At 48.2% G+C, this 21,749-nt stretch overlaps 3 protein-coding genes and 1 pseudogene across 11 annotated transcripts; 3 read left to right on the forward strand and 1 right to left on the reverse strand.

Annotated features, from left to right (window-relative positions):
* Positions 1-1,677: 1,677 nt before the first annotated feature.
* mybl2a (v-myb avian myeloblastosis viral oncogene homolog-like 2a) lies at positions 1,678-7,619 on the forward strand. Of its 9 annotated transcripts, none has more exons than XM_029156475.3 (12): positions 1,678-1,824; positions 2,944-3,040; positions 3,224-3,295; positions 3,430-3,522; positions 3,619-3,839; positions 3,918-4,038; positions 4,194-4,247; positions 4,548-4,792; positions 4,978-5,674; positions 5,790-6,029; positions 6,424-6,624; positions 6,713-7,619. In XM_029156475.3, the coding sequence occupies exons 2-12, from the start codon at positions 2,945-2,947 to the stop codon at positions 7,334-7,336; spliced, it is 2,664 nt and encodes an 887-aa protein (XP_029012308.1). In that variant the 5' UTR covers positions 1,678-1,824; position 2,944; the 3' UTR covers positions 7,337-7,619. The 9 variants fall into 9 exon arrangements, with proteins under 9 accessions (XP_029012308.1, XP_029012307.1, XP_029012313.1 ...); XM_029156474.3 differs by lacking the exon at positions 1,678-1,824 and adding an exon at positions 1,881-2,030; XM_029156480.2 differs by lacking the exon at positions 1,678-1,824 and adding an exon at positions 2,033-2,121.
* Positions 7,620-7,829: 210 nt separating this feature from the next.
* nsun5 (NOP2/Sun RNA methyltransferase 5) lies at positions 7,830-10,058 on the forward strand. The gene is made up of 3 exons (XM_029156484.3): positions 7,830-8,994; positions 9,180-9,384; positions 9,626-10,058. The coding sequence occupies exons 1-3, from the start codon at positions 8,070-8,072 to the stop codon at positions 9,939-9,941; spliced, it is 1,446 nt and encodes a 481-aa protein (XP_029012317.1). The 5' UTR covers positions 7,830-8,069; the 3' UTR covers positions 9,942-10,058.
* Positions 10,059-10,287: 229 nt separating this feature from the next.
* On the forward strand, positions 10,288-12,946 carry LOC114858689 (uncharacterized; annotated as a pseudogene).
* A 386-nt stretch (positions 12,947-13,332) lies between these two features.
* On the reverse strand, positions 13,333-21,301 carry LOC114858838 (transketolase-like). Its single transcript, XM_029156483.3, has 13 exons — positions 21,033-21,301; positions 20,106-20,223; positions 19,857-19,970; positions 19,591-19,688; positions 17,186-17,377; positions 16,813-16,931; positions 15,959-16,320; positions 15,731-15,887; positions 15,141-15,271; positions 14,969-15,052; positions 14,780-14,873; positions 14,556-14,678; positions 13,333-13,904 (listed from the first exon to the last, which is right to left on the reverse strand). Exons 1-13 carry the CDS (start codon positions 21,137-21,139, stop codon positions 13,717-13,719), a joined length of 1,887 nt encoding a protein of 628 aa, XP_029012316.1. The 5' UTR covers positions 21,140-21,301; the 3' UTR covers positions 13,333-13,716.
* Between the last annotated feature and the right edge of the window lie 448 nt (positions 21,302-21,749).

Below are 21,749 nucleotides of genomic sequence, written 5' to 3' on the forward strand. Positions count from 1 at the left end.
ACCAGCAGAGACACTTTTTATTTTTAATTTGAGTAACTAGTAGGTAGAATATATAATCTAAGTAAAGCTTTTACTGTACAGAACAAAAACAGAAGGAAAAGAGATGCATTAACTAATAAAAAATCGATTATTGCACAACTGCTCTACCTAGTGTTCAATATCAGAAACACATAATAGATGAATAATATTTTACTATTATGTAAAAATAGAACGGGTTGAACATAAAAATGCATTAGTAGTGAACTAGACTAAATCATTAAATGTGAGTCAAAATATGTCTTTTGTCAAGGACTGGTTAGTGCTTTTCACAGCGTCACATCTGGCGTCTCAGGAAGTTCAGTGTGATCACATCTCTGCATGCTGACCAGTCTCTCCTGTGGCAGGAACGGACAGACATCTGGATCCTGATCCAATCAAAAGCCTCTGGTCCAAAGATGAAGATGATAAGGTGGAACCATCATCAAGAATGCAAAATTAAACTAAGGAAAGCAAATTTGAGCTTTGTCTGTTTTAGAAGCTGTGCTTAAAATAATCATTCCCATGACCATGTACACTGCTCATGCCGCTCGTCTTGTATAGTGTTGACTGTCTTTCACCTCTGTGCTGTTTTGAGATGCAATTTCCCAACTGCTAGACAATTAAAGACTTTCTTATTCCTAATCTCATGGTTCAGTTTTTTTTTTTATTTAAGATTTATTTGCTAGTTTGTCACGTTGGCCAATGGCAAAATTATTATTTGAGACGTCCAAAGATGGGGCCTCCCTAAAGATTTTCTTGTGTGACAATCTCAGCTGGTAGGTTTATTTTTACTTTGTGCTTTGTTGCAGATAAATCCAGGGAAAAAGAATAAAAAAGAAGGCGTTTCAAAGAGCTAAGCAGAATACACTCATTCCATGCCCACGGGCTTTGGCATCAACACATGTGACGTCCTCTTTGGGTTTTGGTTCTACTTGTCGTTCTTGCTCAGGTGCTCGAATAAATCATAAGTTTGCTGATGCAGCCCTGATGATGATCTCTGATGACGTGCTTAAATGTTGACAGTTGCTGTTGTGTGTTGCTACCACACATTACCCAAAGTCTTGTATACAAGAACTCAAAGACTGTTTAGAAGCCTTATAGCTTCACTAAACACTATTAGGCCATAGGTCAGATGGGTTGATTTTAATTTTGGGATCCACCTTAGAACTGCTAAACAACTAAAACTGTAATAATTGTAAAAAGATCAACTTATATGCTTATTTATAATATCACATACAGTATAAAAGCTATATTCGTAGTTATGTGATTATTGCTACTATACATGCATATAAATCACTAACAGCGGTGGAAAGTGATAAGTGAGAAAAGTAATTGAGAAGATTTATTCACTGATCAAACCATGCTAATTGCACGCAATGAGAAATTCCATTTCCTGTTACTTCTCCTGTTGCTTCATTAGTAAAGAATTATTACACCTTTTTCTTCTATTATAGTGAGTGTTTAGTTGTTTAGGATAGTAGATATTTTGGGTGTATATGTTTGCCCAGTGTTAGCATGTAGCCTAGCAGGAATCAGTGACTCAGCAATGAAGATAATTCGGCTAAAACGCATTTATTGCTAAAATAAACTTGTCCTTGCAGAGCAGTGAACAAAACACAAACCAAAACGTGACAAAAACCTTTTGAACAGGTTTGTTCAAGGTGTTGTTTGCACAACGCAGCTACAATTGTCCGCGAACAACGCGCGCCACAGCAGGCGTGGGCGCTAAACCCGTTTCCGGGTGCTGTGCGGGTTCGCTGTGCAGCTCCGTGCTGTTCTTGAACGGACCCTGCTCATTTTCCCCGGGTAAAGTTCTACCGGACCACAACACGTCCTGTGGCTGCTTCAGTGCACGTGTAATTAAGTGCATGTAGTCGCGTTTGAAATGACCCAACTTTAGAGTAGCGAGTCTACGTTAAAGTGCGTTACGGTGGTTTATTTAGCGCTTAGCCGTAGCTTCGTGCATGTGCGCTGCGGAGCTCGCGCAGGGACGGGAGGCTGATGTCGCGCGGGTGAGTGTGGAGGCGCGTGTGGGTCTCGGCGTTGGCTCCATTCAGATATAAATGGCGTATTCGTGGTTCTTCAATGTGTGGACGTGTACGGGTGTGTGGAGTTTCGCTGCCGTTTCCGCAGCGAGTCGCGCGGTCGCTTTGTTTTGTTGCGCGGGTGACAGTGAGACGCTGTCCTTCCTCCTTCGTGTCCATGTAAACCCTCCCGTCGTGGGTAGTGAGCTGCAGTGGACAGAGAGCGTCTGAAGCGCGTTCATCCCTCTTTGCCGTCCTTCTGCTGTGACTTTAGCGTACGGACACATGGTTTTGTGTACAACAGGTTTCGTCACAAACGCTCCACGGTGTTTTCGCCTCCACTAGCGGCGCTGTGGCTGCCTCACAGCCAACAGCCAATGCTTCCACGCGTATAATCCCGGGACCTGGTAGCTAGGTCGGCTAGCTTGAAGTTACAGTTGGATTGTAGTTCATGTTCGTTATCACAATTTTTAATATATGAATGTCAGCAGTTTTTGTCTGATGAACTGCGCACTGTGTTGGTCAACGTTAGATACATTTAATCGCGCGACGTTTCAAAGAACACCTTGTTTGGATTTGCAGCAGCTAAGCTAACGTTAGCAACTAAGCTACCTCAGCTTCTCTGTGGAGCATAACACGCGTGCCGGGGAGCTGGAAAATTAAAGACAGGCGTTGTTGAGAAGTAAATTCATAAGAGGTAGTTGGTGCAGATTAGTTCTATCCTAAAAAGGTGGTTTGGACTAATCAGTCCCGTCATTTTAATGTCAGTCTTGATTCACTGTGTACATTTTTTCACCTGTGTACAATGCATGTAACTTTCAGACATAAGTGTGTACTAAAGTGTTAAAAAATATTATTGATTGTATTGCATATTAAAATAACGATTAACGTGTGTTTGCAGCATGGATGAAGAGTGGGCTGGTAACCACTGCACTGAAACAGATTCAGATACAGCAGATAAGAAGGATGGTACCAAAGTCAAATGGACAAAGGAAGAAGTGAGTGAAGGCTGTACCGTAACAAAATTACAAGTCATACTGAAATAAAACTAACAAACTACTACTACTACTACATGTATGACCAAAAGCTGTTATAGCTATTGCCTGTGGTTTAAGTAAGGTGTTATAACTATTTCATGAAGTCATCGTTAAGTCTAAATTCATTTGTTTGTGTTGTCGCAGGATAAAAATCTGATGATCCTGATAAAAAGCTTTGGAAAAAAAGACTGGAAAACCATTGCTAGCTTTTTACCTGTAAGTATATTACATGAATTAAATGAGTTGGAGAAAAAGTGACACGTTTTATGTATAATGTATAATATATATTTTTCAATGATGGTTTTTAACATCTTAGGAATTGATAAAATCATGTTGTGTGTCTGTGGTAGGGACGGACAGAAGTCCAGTGTATGCAACGATGGAAAAAAAATCTGGATTCTGGTCTAATCAAAGGCTTCTGGACCAAAGAGGAAGATGAAAAGGTGGAACAAATACAGATTTTCTAAGATGGGCCATAAAGCAGCTTTATTTACTGTTGCTTTGTTTTAAATATAGATTATGTCTTTATATATGTACAGATAATAGAACTGGTGGGAAAGTATGGCACTAAACACTGGACTTTAATAGCCAGACACTTTAAAGGGCGGTTGGGCAAACAATGTCGTGAACGCTGGCACAACCACCTCAACCCACAGGTCAAAAAATGCTCCTGGACAAGCGAAGAAGACCTCATCATCTACAAAGCCCATTCCATTTTGGGAAACCGTTGGAGTGAAATTGCCAGGTTGCTCCCTGGAAGGTGGGTTAGTAATGATTGAGCTACTGAAACTGATCATGCAATTTATTAGTCAATGATCATTTTTGTTTTCTGCTGCAGGACGGACAACTCTGTGAAGAATCACTGGAATTGTACCATCAAACGTAAAGCAGAAATGGGCCTGTTTAAAGATGAGGCTAACAAAGTGTCTCTTGATATTCAACAGTTTGTGGAAGATGAGGTATTGTACTAATTGAGTTTTTGTTTGTTTGTTTATAATATATAGTTTAGGTAGATTATAGTTTAATAATAAATCATGGCAGGTAAAATGCCATAGTTTGTCTTGGTGATATGATGGTTTATAATAGTATGAACATTACATTTTCTGTGTTATAGATGGAGTTCAAGTGTGATGTAGTATTAGACACTGAACCAGTACTGCCTGAAGCGGTGAGTTTGCTTTTAAAGTCTATTTTTAACAGGTTTGTTTTTGACAGCAACAGTCAACAACCATTCTTAAATAGACATAGATTTACTATGGGTTATTATAAGTTGTAATATTATAATTGATCTAGTACTCAATTTAGGACCAGTAATTATATGTTCAGTGATACTTGATAGTTTAAACATTTATTTGCCTTATTTTCACAAAAATAGTATTATTTAATAGCCAAATTGTTATATCAGATATTATTATAAAACCAGAATTTTAAAAGTCATACAGCTCCAATATTTTTTGCTTTGTTTCAGAAACTGCCAGAGAAGGAGAAAAAAGAAAAGGAGCATCAAAAACCAAAGCAGCTCACAGTCATTCCACCTTCACCGACTTTGGCATCCACCACTGAGCGCTCCTCTCACAGCCCCTCTTTGCCCCCCAGTTCTAGTTCTAGTCCTACTTCCAGCTCGGGAGCACTACCAGCAGCTGCTCCGGTGGACCAGAAAACATTTGCTGATGCAGCCCTGAGGATGATCTCTGAAGACATGCTTCCACTCAGGTGACTTGTAGTGGTAGTCATTGTTACTGTGTGCTTGTTGGGTTATTATTGAATGTTACTAACATATCAGGTTTCTTCCCTGGATGATGACTTCATCTTTACTGTACATGCAGTCAGCACCTAGTTGTACATCTGCATCTCCTTTCGAATGCACAGTGCTAATACCTTGATTTTTTTTCTTGCAGTTTTGTTGAAAGTGCTGGCTTCCGGTTATTTATGAACACCATCAACCCTGATTATAACAAGTTATCCCAGCGAGCTATGGGCCTGCAGCTGTATGATGAGGTGGAGAGAAGCATCAAGCCTCAGCTCATTCGTGATCTTAAAGCCTGTCTGGCCAAGAGCAAAGATAACGCCATTCATATCACCTATGACCTCTGGGCAGGGGATCAGTCTCGATCAGCAGAAGAGCCAGTGGTTGTTGTGCAGCTTCATTATGTGAGTGCGTCCTGGAAGATCTGCAGACCCATTGTGGCTTTTCGTCACCTGAGCCACAAAAACCTAAAGTCTGCTGTTGCCAGTGAGCTTGAGGGTGTGCTGCTGAGCTATGGCATATTTCCACACAGCATTGGCTATGTCCTCCCCAACCAGGCTAAAGAAGCCCTGACTGGGAACACCTTGTTCTGCGACTACAAAATAATGTGCACTTCCAACAAAGGAGAACCAGATGGAGATGAGATAGTGGCATTTTTGTCAGACCAGATGTCTGAAACGGAGCTCCCCTTTTCAGAGCTGCAGGTCGGAACGAGAATGACCTGTGTAGCAAAAACGCTGCAGCTGGTGATCAGAGAGGCATTAAAGAATTCCCGGGTGGTGGAAAACCTGCTGTCACAACTCCATAATGTGATTGCTTTCTTTAGGAGCAGCGCTTACTGGAGTGAGGTATTTTATATTTACTGCTTGGGTTTTGTTGGCTCATCTGGAGTTTTGACACCTCTTGCACATTTTGGAACTGATGATTTTTTTCAAGGTACTGACATTGTTTGTTTTGCTTTAGGTTTTGTTAAAGGAGAGCAGAGTGCACCTTTTTCCTTCCTCTCATTGCCGCTGGAACTCTATGATGGTGGTTTTGCGCCGTATGGCGAAGGAGTCTTCCTGGAGTGCCATTATGACTGTGTTGGCCCAGGCTCGTATTGAGGCTAGAGATGCAGCCAGTGCCCCACCTCTTGTCATGGTCAAACGGGAGCAAGTGGTTAATATCCTCAGTCTTCTTGAACCTTTTGAGCAGGCCCTGCAGGTAAGAGTGAAAGTTACTGAGATCTTGAATGTTGTGGATATGGTGGTTTATTAGGTTTTACAGAGATAATCTATGATATGTGAGTTTTCTTTTTAACCCTCTTACTTTTTTCTGGTTCTCAAACATATACATATATCATCAGACATTCAAATATAGTCGAATATATTAGAATATCATCTGCTATATTCTGACATAGAACCTTACAGTAGTTTATTGGGCAGTTTATTGTTTGACCAATGTATGGCAACTCTGACATTGTTGTTTGTGCATGTGTACTTGTGTCAGTGCTACTTGGCAGCTGTACATTGAGCCATTGGTTGCAGATCCTTTTGAAAATCATGCATCAAAATATGATGTATCATTACATAAGAATGTTTTTCTTTCTCTATCTCAGGTCTTACAAGCAAATGGTGTGACCATCTCGATCGTCATCCCCTCCCTCCTGGAGCTTGATAAGACCTTGGAGAACCGTGTCACCAACTACACTCACTTCAACAAGGCCCTACGCACAGGCCTCCACACACACCTTCAGTCTGTAATTGAGCAGAAGGACATGATATTGGCTGCAGTGCTAAATCCAAGGCTTAAACTGAAGGTAACGACTTAAAAAAATTAGCTTATATTATTGTTGTTTTTGTAGAGATCATCCATAAATCTAACAATCCAAACCTCCTTTTTTTCAGCCATTTTCTGATGAAAAACCAAAGAACCAAACAGGTTTCCTGACACCTCCAACAAAGCATGAAGCTCGCACTATTGTGGAGTCCACAATAGGAGGGATGACAGCCTCAGCAGTCACCCCTAAAAATAGTAGTGCATCTACATCCACAGATGCAGAAAAGGAACAGGCAAGTGAGGAAGTGAAAAAAGAGCAAGATAAACGAAATAATGAGGGGCTGAATCAAACTGACACACAAATGGAGGCAGCTGATGATGACTCTAAAACAAACAGTGATGGAGAAGGTGGAAATGATCTTAAGCGCAAGTCCATCTGTGACTCCCTGCAGCCACCTGCCAAATCCATGATGGTGTCAGAGCTTGATGATTACCTGTCAGAACCAAGGTGGCCTTACTCTTCAATTGAGTTGTACTGGAAATCTGCTTCGCGATTCCCTAAGCTCCAGAGCACTGCCAAGGAATTGCTGGCAGTGCCAGCCACCTCTGGGGGCTTCGATCGCCTCTGTCCGATGGCAGCATGTATAGTTAAAGCCAAGAGGAACCACTTGCTGCCACACACGACCGAAAGACTTCTTCTATATAAGAACTCAAAGACTGTCCAGAAGCCCTGTAGCTCCACTAAACACTGATGGGGTTGATTACTTCACCATCAGGCTCACCATTAAAATTGGCATGCTTTCTGCCTTTATAATGGGGTTAAAACATTCTACTTCTACACAAAATGACCTCAATTTTTTTGAATGTATATGAATTTGTCCTCATTTTAGCAATGCAGTAGTAGGAAGCAACAGAGAAATGTTACCTGACACAGTTCAAACATAAATAACTTCTCTTTGTATATGTTTTTTACAATGTTGTTTTATTTGGTCAGCGAGTCATTGGAAGTGCATTAAATAACATATTGAAAACGCAGTCAAATGTTGTTTTCCTGTTTTCTGATGGAACAATTTTTGTTTACATATTTTTTAACGTTTAGAGCCTGACAAAACATTGCTATATCTTTTAAGATCTGTAAAATAAACAAAATCATTGTGTACTGCGGAACACAGACGGTCAATAACGCGTGAAGTCGTTTCTTAGCAGTGATTGGTTGAACAGATGTTACGTCACTCGTAAACAGCGTGTCCTTTTTGCTTCCGGAGTCATGACCCCTCATCCTGCCATGTGCGCTGTCCAGGAGTAATGAATTCGCGTGTGTGACGCCCGAATGAGGAAATTAAACAAGGTCATTGTTTTTGTTCGGTTCTGAGGGAAAACGAATACAAGACGACGGGACGAGGATCAGGCCAGATACCGATAACGACCAGAAGAGGGAACGAGCTGCTCCGGGTTGTTAGCTAGCTGGACAAGGGGGTTCTCACCATGGCTCTGTACGTAAAAGCCGCAGAGATCCTGCAGAAAGCCGAGAAGAAGCAGGGCGCTTTGAAAACGCTGGTCTATGACAGCAAATTCTCCAACATCAAGCAGCTGTTCGCGCTGGTGTGCGAGACCCACAAGTTCTCCTCCATCCTGCAGGAGGTCATCGAGGCCACCAAGCTGCTCAAACAGACCAAGCTGCAGATGCACCTGGCCAAGGTGCTGGTGTACGACCTGTTGATGGGCCAAGGGCTCAAATGCGGCGGCTCCTGGAAGGCCATGATGCTGAAGCACCGCTCCAGGCTGCAGGCAGAGCTGGCCCGCATGAAAGTAAGGCAGAAGGTCAGCAGGAACGAAGACCTGCTGCCCGCCGGTGCCCAGCGGGCGTCCGGGGACCAGCTGCCCAGGTATGTGCGCGTGAACACGCTGAAGACCACCGTGGATGATGCCGTGGACTACCTGAAGAGAGACGGCTTCTCCTACCTGGGACAGGCCACCAGAGTGGACGATGTGAACCTGAAGAGGAAAGATTTCGTGAGGGACCTTCACCTCCCGGAGGTGCTGGCGTTCTCTCCCAGAACGGACTTCCACGAGCACTTCCTGTACAAGGCGGGCCACATCATCCTGCAGGACAAAGCCAGCTGCCTCCCCGCCTTTCTCCTCGACCCCGCACCCGGCAGTCGAGTCATCGACGCCTGTGCCGCTCCCGGAAACAAGACCAGCCACCTGGCCGCCATCATGAAGAACAAGGGGAAGCTGTTTGCCTTCGATTTGGACGCCAAGCGCCTGGCCACCATGTCGACCCTCCTGCTCCGAGCGGGGGTCACCTGTCACCAGTTGGCCCACTGCGACTTCTTGAAGGTGGACCCTGACAGCCCACAGTATAAAGATGTAGAGTACATCCTGCTGGATCCCTCCTGCAGTGGATCAGGTGGAGTAACAACTTAGACCTATGTATTATTTCTTCTTCTTCTTCTTGTGATTATTATTATGATTATTACAGTATTACTTACTTGTCTACTAAGAGTATAGATCACAGTGTAAAGGAGTTAGAATTGAGGGGCATCACAGCTTCTAGGACTGAGGCATACTTTCTCTTCTCTGTGGGGGGTCCAGGTATGGTGTGCCTCCGGGACGACGCTTCTGACCAGGACGAGGATCAGGCTCGCTTGGCCTCCTTGGCCTCCTTCCAGCTGCGGTGCCTGAATCACAGCCTCAGGTTCCCCCACCTGAAGCGTCTGGTCTACTCCACCTGCTCCATCCACAGACAGGAAAACGAGGACGTGGTAACGGCTTGTCTGCAGCAGAACCCCGGCTTCAGGTACGAATGAGAATAAATCAGTTCAATTAATTTAGGTTGACTTTGAATATACTGCATTTGCCAGACAAATAAGTTAATGTTTGTGTTCATAGTGCAATATAATAATGCATCAGTATGATTTTCCCTTAGTAATTTAGTAGCTGAAAGTCAAAACCAGAAATAAAACCATTGAATGAAAGTTATTTTTCCTGCATACAAGCAACTGAAGATCCTTGATGTCTGATTTCGTGTGCTCCACCAGGTTAGTCCCCCTGCTGCCTCAGTGGCCCGAGCGGGGCCTGGAACCGCTCACTCAGTGCCTGCGAGCCAGCGTCAGCAGAACGTGCACACATGGCTTCTTTGTCGCTCTGCTGGAGAAGGCCGCGGGGCACGGCAGTTCACAGGTGACGGCACACGGACCCTCCACGTGCGAGAAGAGACCCGCTGGTTCTGCAGACGAGTCTGGAGCCTCGGAGACGGAGGAGATCCAGACTCCTGCTGCAGCACAGACTGACGGTACTAATGGCAAGAAGAAGAAGAAGAGAAGTAGGAAGAAGAAGAAGGCAGCAGCAGAGTGAATTTGAAAATTATTCATTATTAATGAAGATTTTATTTGATGCAGGGTCTGAACGTCTTTAACTCTAATTGAGTTTGGGGGAATGAACTACAAAATAAAAGTCTTTTATTGAACTACATCTCTGTGCCTTCATATTTATGCATACTTATGTATATTTATGTTTTTAACATAGTTTGTTATTTACATTTTTAACGTGACCGTTTAAAACTCTTTCTTTACATCCATGGTGTTAACCGCTAGGGGGCGATATGAACCTGCTAAAGAAAGAGGTCGCTTCCGGGTAAACAGAGAAGCTCATTGGCTGAAACCCTCGTGGCTTTTGTACTCTGTGTTATAAAACGTTTGATTCGACACCCCTATATTTTTCTTTAACAATTAAGAAAGACACCGCTTAGAAGATGCAGGATGCCCAAAGCCTGGAGGTCTGAACGGGATGTGGCATCTGTCCAGGGCGCACGGAGCCGTAGGTACCAGCCAAGCAGGTAACACAAGCAAAACTGTTCAATACATAGTAAAAGATATTGTTACCAATACTAAGCCCCTCTCTGTAGCTGGACACCATACTGTAAAACACTTCAATGTGTTTCTGGTATAGTTTGGCCTTGGTGCTGTGTCTTGCTGATTCTGGAGATTTAGAGACTGTAGATGATGAAGTTTAAAAAAGTGGACACATCAGTCATAAAAGACAAAGCGGATGCACTGTAGTCGTTTAGAGTCAATGAAAAATAAATTGCAGAACACTGAGTAGTTTTAATCCATCAGATGGCGTATAATTACTTTTGGTTAAAATGCTTAAATGTAAAGGGGTTCAGAAAACAACATTTAAGCAGATGATCTGCAGACACTCACAACATTGGTAAACACACACATGCACACGCATGTATGACCTGACTTTGTACGCTGAGGTCTGGGTGTGGCTCGGCTCAGATCACAGTTTTCATGACTGATGTGTTGTGACAGTCTAATGTAGTCAAACATCATCTAAACTGTTCACAGGGATTCATGTGCAGCAAAGATGAGGTCATTTCTCTTCCAGCTTTCTCAACGTTTACAGTTGTTTGTAGTGAGACAAACAAACCCTTTTAAGGAATCTATTAATAGCTAATATATAAGTGAAAGCTGCAGAAACACGAGCACATAGCTCATATCAAAGATGGTTGATTGTAAAACCTGATGACTTTGTCTGATCTCTTGCTGAAGCTTCCCTGGAGATGCTCTCCCAGCTCTGCAGAGTGTGTGTGTGCCAAGACCAGGACCAATGGACCGTAAGGTGAGCGTGTGACAGTGATGTGAGACAAGAGGGACTCTTAAAGGGTTAAATCCGCCAGAGAGCACTGCGCTTCGTTCTACAAAAGGCTAAAGGAAATTCTCTTATATTTAACCTCTGGTGGTTTTTAGTCCACGTTAATCTTTTAATGTGCATGTTTTCTGAGATTGTAAAGAATAAAGTGGGTTGAACTTTAGTGTTGCTTTGTGCAGCGCTCCATGGCCTGAATGCATGTGGACACCCTGGACTGTATTCAGTTCCAGTGGTGGGACTACAGATAATACCTGGAGGCACTGGGACACCAGCTAGAGGGACTCATGCGTATGTACGTCACATAATGTGCACATTCAATAAATAACACACGATTATTTTGATAAATTTTGTTTCTTGATGTTGGAAATCTTTGCTAAACAGAAACTTAAGTCCAAATAATTTCACTTGCTGTCGATTGCCCTCACTGACTCTGACACACACTGATTGATCATGCATGTTTTTTTTGGAGTTTCTCCTGTGCATTTCTTATCTTCTATCTTTAATGCAGCTCTTCGCAGGTTCAGAACTCTGTGATTGACAACAACATTCCGCTCCTCCCTGAGTGAGATGCAGACTCCTGATCTCATAGAGTGAAAAGGTAAAATGGTGGCATTCGAAGATGAAGCCAGTTGACGTGACATTACGTCCTCCCTCAATGACCCTCCCCCATTATCTTAACTCCTTCCTTCCCATCGTGCCAATGTCTACTTCCATTTTTCTCTCCCTACAACTGAAACGTCTCCTCCTCTGCCTCCTCTCCCAGCTGCTGGTCTGCTCTCAGAGCCCAGGTCCACCGCAGCAGAGCCTCCGTGTCGTGATGGACTTCTTAGGAGGCTGGAGCCTCTCCCAGGACCTCCTGCCCAGCATTGCCACCCATTGCGTGCTGGGTCGCCCCGCAGCGGGCGCCGTCGTAGTGGGCTGTGGGCTGTTGCTAGGTGTCGCAGGGGCGGGGCAGCGCATCAGCGACAGTCTGTGAAGCTGCAGCCACAAGATGATGGCGGCAGATCTGTGTCTGAAGAAGCAACGCGAAGCTCCAGGGACCAAACGGTGGCCAACGTGGATGAGTACAGGAGGTAAAAGAGACGGATCCACTGGATGTGACATGATCGGATCAGAATTTCTTTTCATATTACAAACCCATTTAATATTTGATGAAGATCAGCCCAGGTAGTGGTGTATCTTCTTATATGAATCAAAATGTTTTAACATTTTCAGCTTGGTTTGGCCAAAGCATTCGAATAATGTCACAGGACACTGCACATTCATATTCAACTATGTTGATGGAGCAGACGAACCCAGTGGCGTTCAGCGGAGTGGAAGGAAGCAACGTCGCATCGGTCTGAGCCCACAGACGACAGACAAACACCCACTGACACGCAAACGCAGCCTGTTCATGCTCCCATCACACACCACAATTCACCGGAATGTCCGCGAACGCAGCGGGTGGATGCATATTCACCGCCCAGCGTCTGTCAAACGTTTGTAGCTTGAAGACTCATTTACAGACGTGCAAGGACGACAGCTGGGGAGAAACCTCCTGCCTGTACCCCCCCCCCCCCACCTGGAGCGTATGAACGATTTGAACACGCACGCACACGGTCCGTCAGTTCCTGTTACTTCAACGCTCACACGCCCTGCACCTTGTAGACCCGCTCACGCTGTGCTCAGGGACCGGGGTCAAAGTTCCCCCCAAATATCACGTCTGATTGGCCAAAGACAAAGGTAAAAGTACAATAAACGCGGTCAGCAACAAGCAGATGGTTCTTCATTTGATTATTTAAAATTAAACTAAAACAAAAGTCAGCTTTGCTTATCTTAGGGGCTGTGTTTGGTGTTTACACATTATATACAGTATAACCTTGTAAATGCAAATTAGAGCTTCTGTATTGGGTTCGACCTCAGTGGGCATATGTGCACCTGCTGCGCCATGTGTGAGTCTTTTAATAGGCTATTAAATTATTAACACACATTTAATATGTACATTCCAAGAAGCCACACAGAGCAAACGGTGAAAATAGATGAATGAACTAAAGCAATGTTTCATCGTACCAGTAGATTAACTTCAACATTCTACAAATGAAGACACAGGCGCTGTGAAGAAACCATCCCTTTTATTGTTGTGAAGCCGTCACATCCAAGTCAAGGTCAAAGGTCAAAACTGTAAAATCAAACACATTCACTGCTGGTGCAGTCACCAGACCTTTATCTGGAGGGTGGGAGGGTGGAGGTGTGGACGTGGGGGGGGAGCGGGTGGTGTGTTTACTGAACTCACAAACCGATGAGGCACAGAAATCTGAGCTAAAGGTGTCGAACCACGAAAAAATGACAGTTACAGAGAAAAGACATGTTATCTTTATTTTCCCAACAAATAGTTGACACGTTCTACGAGGAGGACTGCGTGTTCGGGCCAGAAGAGCCTCTCCGCTTCGGTGTTCGCCGTCTCCATGGCGACGGTCGCCGACCCGCCGCCGCGCTCCTACTTGGCGTTGGCCGAGCTGCTGAGCACCTTCCGGACCGCCTGCACCACGGCGTCGCGGTCGATGCCGTAGATCCGCAGCAGCTCGTGGGGCTTCCCGCTGCGCGGCACCTGGGGCACCGCCAGGCGGTGGACGGCGACGCCGGCCTCGTTCGCCACCGCCGCGCACACCGCGTCGCCGAGCCCACCTGCAGAATGGGCACCGTCAGGACCGGGCCGCGCCTCAAACAAGAGCAGGCCTTACGCGCTTTCTGAGGACTGTCGAATAAAAGACGGACACCGCCCTGCCCTATAAATACAATATAAGTAATGCGGAGCCTTTGGGCTTCACTGCAGGACAAAACAAACCCGACAGAAGAGCGAGAGACAGTGAGAGCACATTTTGGACACTGGCTGGTCAGGCTGATGCTGTATGTAGGTCAGCGAGAGCCCACAGGCTGGAGCTGAAACTAAGAAGCCCTGACAGCGACCCCAGCCCCCCCCCCCCCCCCCCCCCCCCGTTTCAAAATATCTCATATCTAATATCTATTTTATCAGATTTTTTACCCAAACTTTCTGCATATTCCCTCAGTCTTGTTCCTCCATTTCTTCCTCATGCCACAACGCACACAATCTGCAGCAGCAGGACGTTTGGCCTTTGCTGCTCAGGGCATCTTTATTCACTAGCTGATAAACAAGCAGCTGCAGCACGCGAGCAGGCATATGTTAATCTGTGTGGCTGCTCGTTAACAGTTAGACTATATCATTTTTTACCATATTATATACTTTACTATTTCTGTAGATACTATATTTATGCAAATACGCATTAAAGGAATAATGTGTGTAGCGTGTTGTCCGACCCTCATTGTAGTGGTCCTCCACGGTGATGATGCGCCCTCTAGTTGCTCTGGCATTGTCAATGATCGTTTTGGAGTCCAGGGGTTTGATGGTGAACGGGTCAATCACACGGATGTTGATTCTCTCTAAGGCAGGAAAGAAAGAGGTTGTTCAATGGATACTTCTAGTAAATAAGTAAGTGTTTGACATCAGCAGGTTGGATGTGGCTTCCTGTTGTTGTTTTTACCTTTCTTTAACTGCTCAGCTGCAGCCAGAGCTTCGTGAAGGGTCACTCCCGCCGCGACCACAGTCACATGGTCGTCACTGGTTTTATACACGACCTGAGAATGAGACGGAACCAAAACCTCGGCAAAACAGCATAATAGGCCAAAAACATTTCAAATCCAGTGTCGGCTGACGCAGCGGAGCTCCAAACCTTGGCCTGTCCAACATGGAAGTCTTCGTTGCAGTTGTAGATGATGTTGTTCTCTGGGCGGCTCGTTCGTATGAAACACAAACCCTGAAGAGACCAGAAATGGGAAGCTGAATAAAGAGCACAGGAAAATACCATCAATGCTGCCTGAACACAGGCGACAGGAGACACGAACCTTTGTGTTGGCACAAAGCTCCACCGCTTTCTCAGTGGAGACGCCGTCGCTGGGGTAGAAGATGGTCGCCGTGGGAATGGCCCTGAACATGGCCAGATCCTCCAGACCCATCTGAGAGGGACCGTCCTCGCCTGAGGACACACACACACACACACACACACACACACACACACACACACACACACACACACACACACACACACACACAGTCAGAGTCGCCTTCAAGAGGGTTTGAAACAGAATAGTGGTGGTTGGGCATGCGTAGTCTGCAGACGTGAACATGCAATGTACCTGAGGAGGTGGAAGAGAAAGGGGAGGAGGAGGTGAAAGATTACCAGGCCGCTCTGCCATCAACTCCGTAACACAGTGACAGACAGAGGGGGAGGAAGAGTGCTGACACGGGAGAGGAAGAGGCGACGGGAAAGGTTTAAGGAGCAGAGAAACGAAATCCCGTAGGTTCAGGTTTAGAGCAGATAAGAATCAAATGGGGGGTTAAGGTACAGCCCCTCGTCACCCCTGGCTTTAAACCCCCCCCCCCCCCCCCCCCCCCCCCCCCCTCCCTGTAAAGCCCCCCCCCCCCCTGCACTGACCGATGGAGACGCCGCAGTGCGACCCGCAGAGGTTGACGTTGCTCTCGGAGATGGCGGCCATGCGCAGCTGGTCGAACGCCCGCGTGAGGAAGGCGGCGAAGGTGCTGGCGAACACCACGTTGCGGTCGCGCGCGGCGCAGCCCACGGCCACGCTCACCTGTGGGGGCGGAGGACGTCAGAACCTTCGGGAGCGTCCCGTGTCTGCGACGGCCGAGGCCGCGGTCCTACCATGTTCTGCTCGGCGATGTAACACTCCACGTAGCGGTCGGGGTGCTCGGTCCGGAAGAGCTCGGCGAAGGTGGAGTTCTTGGTGTCTCCGTCCAGCGCCACCACGCGCTCGTTGTACCGGGCCAGCTTGGCCAGCGCCGCGCCGTACGCCCTGCGCGTGGCCACCTTCTCGCCGGGCTTGTAGCCGGGCGCGCTCGGCATGCGCACGTTGCGGAGGCTGACGGGCGGCGCGTCGTCGCCGGGCGGCGCCGGGTACAGGCGCTTGCTGCAGCCCAGGATGCGGCTCTGCAGCTCCTTGACGGCGGCGTCGGCCGCGTCCTTGGCCAGAGGTCTGCCGTGCCAGCCCATCTTATCCTCAGCCACTGGGAGAGGCACACACACACACACACACACACACACACACACACACACTTAGAACATATGTTAAACAAACGCCGGTCCGCCGCCATCGTCCTCCGCTTCAGTGGGTCACAATGAGATGATGAGGACGAGGCGGCTGCAGGGTTCTAAGACAAACACGCCTCCAGCTTCCTTTGTCCCTCACACACACTCCTCTCACAACAGCAGCACAATAGGCCGACGCTGCGAGCGTGTCCTACACATTCTGGGGGATTACGCGGCCTCAGCTGCTAAAACACGGCCGCGGTGCCGGGATTACGGCTCCTGGGGCCCGTAAGAAAACTTTGGACGGCGCCGTTGATTCAGGTGTCGCCCCGTTTTTGGAGAAGACTTGTCTTAGTTGAGTTATGAAACCTGTGTGGGGTCACCAGCGGCAGCCACGCTCCCCTCACAGCGGGGGGCATGCAGCATGCTGGTACCACAGTGGGAACCTGCACTGTGGCAGACGACGCTACCTGGGATCCCCTTGCCCTTGATGGTCTTGGCGATGACGGCGAGCGGCTGGTGACGAGGTTGACTCAGAACCTTGCACAGCTCCTCCACGCTGTGTCCGTCCACGATGACGGCGTGCCAGCTGGAAAACGGAGAGGGGGAAACTCTGAGTGGAGAGACACACGCACACACACACACACACACAGACACAAACACAGAGACACTAGCACACACACACACACACACAGACACAAACACAGACACACACACACACACACACACACACACACACAGAGACACACATGCACGCACACACACACGCACACACGCATGCACGCACGCACACACACACACACACACACACGCACACACACACACACACACACACACACTCACCCGAACGCCTCACAGCGCCGCTGGTACTTCTCCACGTGGTGCTGCAGCGGCGTCGGGTCGCTCTGACCCAGACGGTTGATGTCCAGCACAGCCACCAAGTTGTCCAGCTGGTAGTTGGAGGCGAAGGCCATGGCCTCCCACACGGAGCCCTCCGACAGCTCCCCGTCACCGAGCAGGCAGAACACTCGGTAGCTACTCAGCAAGAGAGAGAGAGGAGTTCAGATCAATAGATGGTGGAAGTCACTCATCATCTCCATCTCTTTTGGCACATTGCATTTTGTGACTCCTCGTAATTCGAGTGACAGTTGACCCTCACACCCATCTCCCCCGTCTCCCCCCTCCTGCTGCACCCAGATCCTCCCCACGAGCTGCTCCCGTGCCTTAACACCTTCTGACAGGTTTCCAGACAAACAGACACGTTCTCATTAAAGCTGGAAGATCGGGCGAGACACGCGGCATTAGAGCACGCATTCCAACCCCGGGTGAGGGGAGAAAACACACGGCGAGAGAGAGAGAGAGAGAGAGAGAGAGAGAGAGAGAGAGAGGATAGGGCTGAGAGGTGCGAGCGATATGTTCGATGGAGATGCAGGAGGGGGCAGACAGGGAGAGAGAGCGCAGACGGGGAGAGAGAGAGAAATGAGGGGGAGAGAGAGCAGAGAGAGGAGAGAGAGAGAGAGAGGGAGGTAGAGAGATAAGTAGAGAGAGAGAGAGGGAGAGAGGAAGTAAGGCGAGAGAGAGAGACCGAGAGGAGGGAGAGGCAGAAAGAGCAGAGACAGAGAGACGGGAGAATATCACTGATAGCGAGGAGACTGAAGAGAAAGACGATGAGAGAGGAGAGGGAGATCGCAGGGCAGAGAGAGAGAGAGGAGAGAAGAGACGAGAGGGGGAGAGAGAGGGAGAGAGATGAAGAGAAGAGATCGAGAGAGAGACGCAAGAGAGAGAGCGGAGGCTACCGGGGCAGTGCAGATCCGAGACGTATGAGATGAGAGGAGAGAGGGAGTGATTGAGACGAGAGGCTTGGAGTGGAACGACGAGACTGAGGACGAGAAAGAATTGGAGACCGCGAGACGGGATGCGGAGAGAGAGCACGATCGGGAGATGATGAGAGGAGGAGGGCAGAGAGAGGAAGAGAGATCGAAGAGGGAGAGAGGGAGAGAGAGAAGAGAATGAGAGGGAGAAGAAGGAGAGAGAGAGAGAGAGAGAGAGAGAGAGGAGAGAGAGAGAGAGAGAGGGCGAGAGAGAGAGAGAGAGAGGGAGAGAGGGCGAGAGAGAGAGAGAGAGAGAGAGAGAGAGAGAGAGAGAGGAAGACAAAGACAAAGACACTGAGGTGAAACACGCAGATCTCGTGCCAGCAACAGCTCTTGGAAGAATGTGAGTGTCAGTTGTGGAGGCTGCAGAATGTGGTCACACGCACGCACGCACGCACGCACGCACGCACACCACAACAGGTACAGGAAGCGTGTGTTCCTCTTTCATCCCGTCTTCACCAGGGTGAGAATAACAGATTAGGACAAGGTGATAGCTCTCCTTGGAAACCGGCCAGAAACGCACACACACACGCACGCGCGCGCATGCAGCAGTCCAACGAAGACAAAAAATGCACTCCACTCAAGTTTTATTAAACCGTGTTTGGTGTTTTCTAATGGCGTTTTGTCCGGGAGGGGAGACACCCGTGAAAGCGCGACACGCAGTCCACGCGCGTGGGGACGAGGGTGGAGGCGGAGGCTCAGAGAGGGGGGAGGACCTCCGCCGTGCCCGTCGTGTGTGATTATCAGAGCGGAAGCAATCGAGTGCCCGCAGAACGCGCAGAGCGAAGGGGATCCAGCTCGCGCAGCCCGACGGCTGCCGTGGGAAAACCACGCACCGTCTGAGAGCATCTGCCCCGCAACGACACGGGTCCAAACTGTTGTTTTCGATTTGCGCGGACGTGCCGTTTGTTTCACGCGCTCCTTCCATTGTCGCCGCGAACGCGCCACGCGGGCTCTGTTTATTGTGGCGGTCAAACGCGCGCAGCTCTTTCTGGATCGCGTCGGAACAAAAGGAGACGCGCGTGGACCGAGCTGCAATTCACGCCAGCCAGCGCTCAGCTGAAAAGCAGCTGGAGGCGGGTTGTCAGCGGCTTTTTACCACGTAGGAAACCGTCTGAATAATAGATGCCACGCGGTTCTTTCACTGCGCACTTACTCTCTGGTCTCAGATCAGTAACCAGATTTGCTCATTTCGTCTGACCTGACGAATCAACTGAACTGGGGTCGGTTCTCCTGTGTCGCTGCGTGGCTGTCGTCCAGAGCAGCGCTGCCACACACGCTTTTATCCAAACGTCACGCGCCACCACCGCACGGACACTTTCACTCCGTCCTCATTAGTGCACGACAGAACCTGCGTGGGCGTGTTTGTGTTGTTACCTGGCCTTGTCAAAGTATTTCCCAGTGTAGGCCATTCCACAGGCGGCTCCCAGGCCCTGACCCAGGGATCCAGTGGCCACATCCACAAACTGCTGCTTCTGTTACACACACACACACACACACACACACACACACACACACACACACACACACACACACACACACACACACACGCGCGAGCGTGTCTTTATCAAGTTATACACCCACACTGAAACACGTGGGTCTTTCAGAACCAGAACTTCCTCCTGGTCTGAATGTCACCTCACTGGCACGGGGTGTCCTTCCAGGATGGAGTCCACCTTGCGCAGGTTGAGCAGCTCGTTTTCCTTCAGGTAGCCCGTCTCGGCCCACACGGCGTACAGCACCGGGGCCGCGTGACCCTGAGGGGAGGTGTCACAATGAAGCAGGCACTTCACGGAGGTTCACTGATGCTCGTTACTCAAGTGGTGTCAGTGATGTAAGCGAGGGGATAAACGTGTGAGAAGCAGATGCATTGAGCACCTTCGCAACTTTACCTTGGAGAGAATGAAGCGGTCGTTGTTGGGGTTGCGTGGGTCTTCGGGTCGGTACTTCATGGTGTGAAAGAACAGCACGGACATGATTTCTGCCGCGCTGCAACATGACGTCGGATGACTGCAACGAGGACGGACGCGTTTAAAGTCAGGCACAACGTGGAGGAACGACCTGACCCCCACTGGAGCTTTAGATCCAGACTTCAGTTCGTACAAAGCGGATGCTGCGAGCTGTTAACTTTGGTCCAAAACCCACTGCAGTCAGAGTTACATAAGTCTGCACATGCATCCCAGCATCTGGCGCTGAACACTATCAGAATAAAGCATTTGGATGATGCCTCTCATGCATTTCCATATGCGCAGTGGAGACCCGTGGTTCAGGTTTGCGTGCTCAGTTCCGAAGTAATTTCCGACGGGATGCGCGCGTGCGCTCCCCCCGTCGTCTCCATTCGCCACCGCTCTAACAGGAGCTGCGCCGGGAGCTGGAGCCACCGGCTGCTGCTGATCCACTCTTTGCTCGGCTTCTTACATAATCACAGAGAGCTCGGCTAAAGGGGGGGTCGAACGGTGGCACATCTGGTCGAGGGCGAATCTCCAAACCGGCCGCGACTCATTTGTTTTTATTCCAAGCGGCGGAGAGAAGATTCATTCATTCATATTCTCTAAAACTTATAAGCGTCATAAACTAATAAAAATAAAAAAAATCTAATAAATCGATACTTTAAACCTATTAACTATTTTCCATTGTCGTGCTTAAAATTGCACCTGTATAGAAGTTTGGCACATAATCATGTTTACGCACAGAGTACGATATGAAAATTAAATATTAGACACACCACACATGGGACGAAGATTCGGTAACGAAAATTGGAAACAAAATACGGTCTCCTCCGTTTATCTCCCGTTTAAGCTTCATTTTCCCGTTCTTACCCGCTGTTTGCTGCAGTCGTCGCCTTGATGGAGTTGATGCGCAGCCGGGCGGCGATGTTCCTGAGCGCCTGCACCGTCTGCTGGTCTGGTTTATGGTAGTCCTCCATCTAGCCGACGCACCGAACAGCGAACACTCGCACACTCGAAACGGGTTGAAAATGGTAAGAGTTAACAGCCCACGGTCTACGGTCTGGTGCCCTGAGAGGAACTGCGTGACCTGCGTGGCGGACGACAGTACGGGTTAAAAAGCTGCTGTCGGTAAACCTGGGAGACAGTGAGGAGGGGGGGGGAGGGGCGTGTTTGGAAGCAAAGCCCATGAATATGGCTAATCTAGAGCTAAAAAGAGCCCACGGTTACTCCACACGGTCACGCACGAGAGCGGCCAATGGTAGGAAAGCCTCTGGCGCAGAGCAAAGGCCGCACGCACAGCGGCCGGCGCAGCCGCAAACACATTCAGGCGCAACACAAAACGGAAATAAATTAAGCGTCCTTCGGGAATGTGCTGCTCTCAGTTTATACTGGTGCACTTTAATTCTAGGTGTATCATATACCTGCACCGCAGCATTACCAATCCCATTACAGTGAGCAGGGTGGCACGCAGAGAGGATCACACAAGACAATAATCTGACCTTAATGAGGATGAGCGACTGGCTGCAGCACATTCTACGCACGCACGCACGCACCATGCAGGTGCCTGACTTTCAGCTTCAGAGGACA

The sequence above is a fragment of the Betta splendens genome, chromosome 7 (genome assembly GCF_900634795.4).
Source record: "Betta splendens chromosome 7, fBetSpl5.4, whole genome shotgun sequence".
NCBI lineage: Eukaryota > Metazoa > Chordata > Actinopteri > Anabantiformes > Osphronemidae > Betta > Betta splendens.

Coding starts and splice junctions, on each gene's coding strand:
- nsun5 (XM_029156484.3), top strand. CDS start 8,070: ATGGCTCTGTACGTAAAAGCCGCAGAGATCCTGCAGAAAGCCGAGAAG. Junction 8,995..9,179: donor TCCCTCCTGCAGTGGATCAG/GTGGAGTAACAA, acceptor TGGGGGGTCCAG/GTATGGTGTGCCTCCGGGAC. Junction 9,385..9,625: donor CAGCAGAACCCCGGCTTCAG/GTACGAATGAGA, acceptor GTGCTCCACCAG/GTTAGTCCCCCTGCTGCCTC.
- LOC114858838 (XM_029156483.3), bottom strand. CDS start 21,139: ATGGAGGACTACCATAAACCAGACCAGCAGACGGTGCAGGCGCTCAGG. Junction 17,378..19,590: donor AAATACTTTGACAAGGCCAG/GTAACAACACAA, acceptor CTTGCTGAGTAG/CTACCGAGTGTTCTGCCTGC. Junction 16,932..17,185: donor CGGCGCTGTGAGGCGTTCGG/GTGAGTGTGTGT, acceptor TCCGTTTTCCAG/CTGGCACGCCGTCATCGTGG.
- mybl2a (XM_055510341.1), top strand. CDS start 2,328: ATGGTTTTGTGTACAACAGGTTTCGTCACAAACGCTCCACG. Junction 3,296..3,429: donor CCATTGCTAGCTTTTTACCT/GTAAGTATATTA, acceptor TGTCTGTGGTAG/GGACGGACAGAAGTCCAGTG. Junction 4,793..4,977: donor GAAGACATGCTTCCACTCAG/GTGACTTGTAGT, acceptor TTTTTCTTGCAG/TTTTGTTGAAAGTGCTGGCT.